At 35.5% G+C, this 5,000-nt stretch overlaps 1 protein-coding gene across 3 annotated transcripts in view; it reads right to left on the reverse strand.

The window, feature by feature from the left end:
• The window catches only part of LHX3 (LIM homeobox 3), a 29,145-nt gene that overhangs the window by 16,877 nt on the left and 7,268 nt on the right, over positions 1-5,000 (reverse strand). Inside the window, exon 1 of one of the 3 annotated variants that reach the window (XM_075578851.1) lies at positions 2,395-2,953. The exons of 1 other annotated variant lie outside the window; for it this stretch is intronic. In XM_075578851.1, the coding sequence (XP_075434966.1) occupies positions 2,395-2,488 (94 nt within the window). In that variant the 5' untranslated portion in view covers positions 2,489-2,953. Of the gene's footprint in view, positions 1-2,394; positions 2,954-5,000 lie in introns of those variants that run through there. One more of the 3 variants, XM_075578850.1, reaches the window with a different exon arrangement.

Below are 5,000 nucleotides of genomic sequence, written 5' to 3' on the forward strand. Positions count from 1 at the left end.
CCTAAGAGTCAAGGGGTTCAAGTGGTCGGAAATACGGTAGGTAACCCAACTCCTGCGGTCATGCACCTGTACAGAACAAAACGAGGGGTAACTCTCAGTGTATTACTTCCTGGTAAAACATTTTATAAATACATAAATAAAATATAAATACTCCCTTCTGCTTTTAGCATGTGTCCTACATATGCCTGCATTGGATTCTCATTGCACCAAAACACTTAAGAAATATTGTTTCTTTGTGTTTTAGTCTATTTGCTGGGTGCCTGTGATATACAGTATATTCAGATACACTAGTGGTTGCCTAGCAGTGTATCCAGGTGGGCAGGCACAGGTTTGGGTATTTAAATATTGATTTGCCCGCATCTTGCCATAGCCCATCACACTGACGAAATGACAGTTGTCTTTTGTCTGTGTGATGTCTGATGAAATTTTAATGCCCTCTTTATAGGGACCGTTTTGAGAAATGAAAACCCGCAGAAAAACTTCCATTAGTTCTCAACGAATGCCCAGATCCACATATAGATATCAACTAAAGTATTGATTTCATGCTGAATTTCCAAAAAGGGGATTACACCTTTGTTGACATAATGTTAAATTATTAAATTATTAAATATATATATATATATCAGCCTAAAGCCTCATATTATAATCTCCCATTTCCTTACAACCACGCCAAATATACATACACATGTATTGGTTAAAAAAAATAAGTAAAATCAATGCCCATTATTCTAACTGGAATATTTAAATCATTATGAGCTTCAGTGACTTGTTACTTAATTACAATTAAAACAGAAATACATTGAATAAGCTGCGCGTTTGTTTGAGGAAATCAAAGGAGTTATTTATCAAAGTCTGCCGGCTACAAAGCTGGCGCAAAAACAGCGCCAGATTCACCAACAAAAAAAAAGGAATTCCGCTGAAATCAATGAGAGTTTTGCGTTTGATGATTCTGGGGCAGTTTGGGGCACCTGTGTCGCCAGATGCTTTGTATATTGCAGAGCACAAAATATGACAATTGCTTTAAATAATACATTAATCAAATTTTCTGAAAATATTAATGTAATTGCCTATGCTTTTACAGGTCTCGCAGTACTTTTGTCTCTTTAAAAAAAATAGCATCAGAATGTAGAAGATATTCTATTATTTATATAATATTATGTTACTAAAATCTTATTACATACATGTCTTACTTGTTGAAATGACACAGGTGAAGCGTCAATGAAACCAATGGTATATATGTGTATATATATATATATATATATATATATATATATATATATATATATATATATATATATATATATATATATATGTGTGTATATATATATATATATATATATATATATATATATATATATATATATATATATATATATATATATATATGTAAATACAAGTCACCATAACTTAACTATATATATATATATATATATATATATATATATATATATATATATATATATATATATATGTATATATATATATATATATATATATTAATAGAGAACATTACACTTTCCTACATATTAACCCCATTCGCTATCAGGTCGGCCGCACATCCTAAAGCAATCTGGTACTCAAGGGGTGCAGATATGGATGTATCACAAAACGAGGCACATTTGGAAAAAATACAGCAGAATAAGAGTAAAAAGAACATTTAAAAATGCAGATGATAGTTATAATATAACAGCTATAATTAGACACGAATAAATAAAAGGAAATCTATTATATGTATAGGGTTGAAGAAAAAAATAAGAGCACATATGTCTTCAATGCTCCCCTTCCCCATCCTAACTTTAATCCTTCTATCTAATCCTGTGCATTACTCAAATAAGACACCGCAGGACATCAGAGGAGAAAAAACATGGGACGAAACAATACGAATAATAACAATACATTCTAACCACACTGCCATAACAATCCCTCATTTCAAACAATAACATGTAGATGCATTTCGTTTCATCCTGTTTATCTATCTTCCTGTAATGGTCAAATAAATGCCTGGTGCTCTAGTACACACAATTATATTTGTAAATCAAATAATATTTGATATCAAATATGTAGATATTTCGTTTGCCATATATTACTGTTGCCTGTATTTGAATACAATGGACGGCAGATGTACATTGTTGATGTGTCATGTTTCATATTGCCTACAAACAAACAAACAGACAAACGCGTATATAATGACATACATGCATAGTAATTATAATGAATCCCACACACTGCACAATGAATTAGGATCGTGGATATTTAGACATATGATAGGAGAAACCGTTGTGTGTGCATTTAGTAATATAAAGTCCAAATAACTCTCAGAACAGGGTGACACATCACAACAACTTGCATGGTGTGTTGATGATATCTATAGCAAGTACAAACCCTTAGCTGTACCTTTTCTCAGCTCCTCATTTTGTGCCAGTAACGCAAACAGCATGTCAGTATTGGTTGATTCCTTGCTAGCAGCCAGTTCTTTTAAAGCATCCATCTTGCATCACCTTCCCTTTCCCAAACTCTGGGAAACTGCCCTCTCGTTCCCAGGCTACTTAAAGTCTATACCCTTTAAAAAAAAATTTAAAAAAATAAAAAAGATTTTCCTGTCTTCTTATATGTGAGGCAAACCCTTCTCTCCAACTTTAGTTTCAGTCAAGGCAGCTGGGAAGAGAGGAGAAGGTTGCTGCTCCTACAGGATCCTGGGAGCCTCTCCTGGCACTGCTTGGGATGCGGTGTGCTTGCAAATGTAGAGAGGGGGGAGTTGCTGGGATGTGAGAGCAAGCAATGCTGAAGAGTAAAGTTCACACTACAAAGAGGGTGGAATATCAGAAGCTCTGTGTGGAGGTGTGTGGCACTTAGCACAGTCTTGGGGGCTCAAAAAGGCAGCAGGGCTATTTGTCATTTTTATGTAGGCTGGCAAAATACATGAATAATGTGCAATTGTCTCAGAAATCCCATCATAAGGTGTAGCTGTAATTATTTGATCTGATGCTATTTCTAAAGCGAAATATATTTATTTTATGGCCTTTTTTTTTTTTTTTTTTTTTTTTACACTGTGATAGGGAATCGCTGCTAAGAATGTCAAGAAAACAGCCATTGTGTTGTGGTTTTATCTCTGGAGTTGGGATGTCGAGGCTGGTATAAAATAATGTTTCCAAGGCATTTCACTGTTAATGTATAAATTAACCTCTTTCTATTGAGCCTTAACAAATGAAAGATGTATAGGTAAAATATCCCCCTCTCATTCCCACATTAAAGAAACACACATAAGTAATTTGGGAATATTGTGAAAATCAAAGCAGCCCTACAGTACACAACATTAAATTAGAAATAAGAGTTTTGAGAGATCAGAAGCCTATGTAAATATTAATAGCATATACATAGAACTCCATAATGTGTTGGTTGGAAGGACAACATCCATGCAGATATTATGAAAACGTTTGCTAAAGCCATACTATATTTTACTCTACTGTACAATGCTATTAAACAGCATTGAAGTAGCTTATGTATAAGGAGAGAAGGAGGCCAAAGAGATGGATCTATTTGGGTAATTAGAAATAGCTTTTCAATGGCTAGTACATATATCTCAAGTATACCTGTCCAGATCATTTTCTTTGTGGAGGAAATGGTCAGTATGTGGTGAACATCTCCATAGTCTAAATAATATTTAATGTCAACTGCAAACCCTAATTTTATAGAGTAAGTAAAGAATGCATATGTATGTGCATAGAAAACACCTGTCAGCTCCCCAAAGATCAAAATAAATGGAATAGGACCAGAAGAAGTGGAAGACTGTCTACCTTGGCCAGCAAGTAACAATGTATGGGACCTTCCCCAATGAAATCAATGGGAGAAGGAAGATGGGATGGTGCATTTGGAGGAAACAAGACTGTTTCAGGGGAACCCACTGTGCCTCAAGGGGAATGTATTTGACCAGTGTATCCTGTCCGTGCTCATGTATGGATGTGAAACTAGGACCCTAAAGGCAAAGATAATTCAGAAACTTCAGACAACCCAAATAAGTATGGAGAGATGAATGCTGGGTATTACCTGAAGAGACAGGGGGGGGGGGAAGGAAAAAGCTTTGAAAGCAAACAAAAGTCTATGACATCATCACAAGGGCGAAGAAATCACATTGTCAGTGCGCCAGATATACAAAGAAGAAATTACAACCATTGGACATTGACCAAAAGAAAGATGGGAGGATGAAAACAACATGGAGAAGAGAGGGACAAAAGTAGTAATTGGAGGGTCATTGAGGATGCCTTCATACATCAGTGGATCAAGAAGGGCTAAAGATAATGAAGAAGAGAGAGAGAGAACCCTTGCTATTATCTATCTGTCATAATGAAGTCCATGAAAGTTAATACTATCACATGGAAGGCTGATCAGTATTTAATGAAATGTAGAATTAAGAGCACATAACTTCAATAGCCCCAGCGAGACCCTTTCAACTATTGCATGAACTATTCAGCATGGGGGAGAAAATGTCCCCCATATGCTTGCAACAAGGAAAGGATTTGTACAGAAGGCAACACAGAACATTCTCTATCTTTTATCTCTTACATTGTTTCTAAGACAAATTATACAGATTTTAGGATAAGATAGATAGATAGATAGATAGATAGATAGATAGATAGATAGATAGATAGATAGACAGCAAATAAAAATATAGCTTGTGAGCACATTCACATGTCTTAGACAGATCTGCAACCCTGCCTTTTGCCATTATCACCTAGCATACAGTGCTTCCACTGCAGCAAGGGATTCTGGGAAATTACATGCAAATGAGCACACATTGTCAACTTTTGCCTTAAATCCATTTTTACATGGAACCTTACGCTAATGCTCGCTGCATTAACACAGCTTTCAGCACAGCCTGGGATAAGATGCAAAGCCAGTAAACCCACTCACAGACGCTGTTTCGACCTTTTGGGTCTCATCAGTGGTTGTACTGACTGTTGCAATTTAAGGTTTAGTAGGTTTCACCACATTTATCCAAGTTT

This window comes from Ascaphus truei, chromosome 21 (assembly GCF_040206685.1).
Source record: "Ascaphus truei isolate aAscTru1 chromosome 21, aAscTru1.hap1, whole genome shotgun sequence".
NCBI classification, from domain to species: Eukaryota; Metazoa; Chordata; class Amphibia; order Anura; family Ascaphidae; genus Ascaphus; species Ascaphus truei.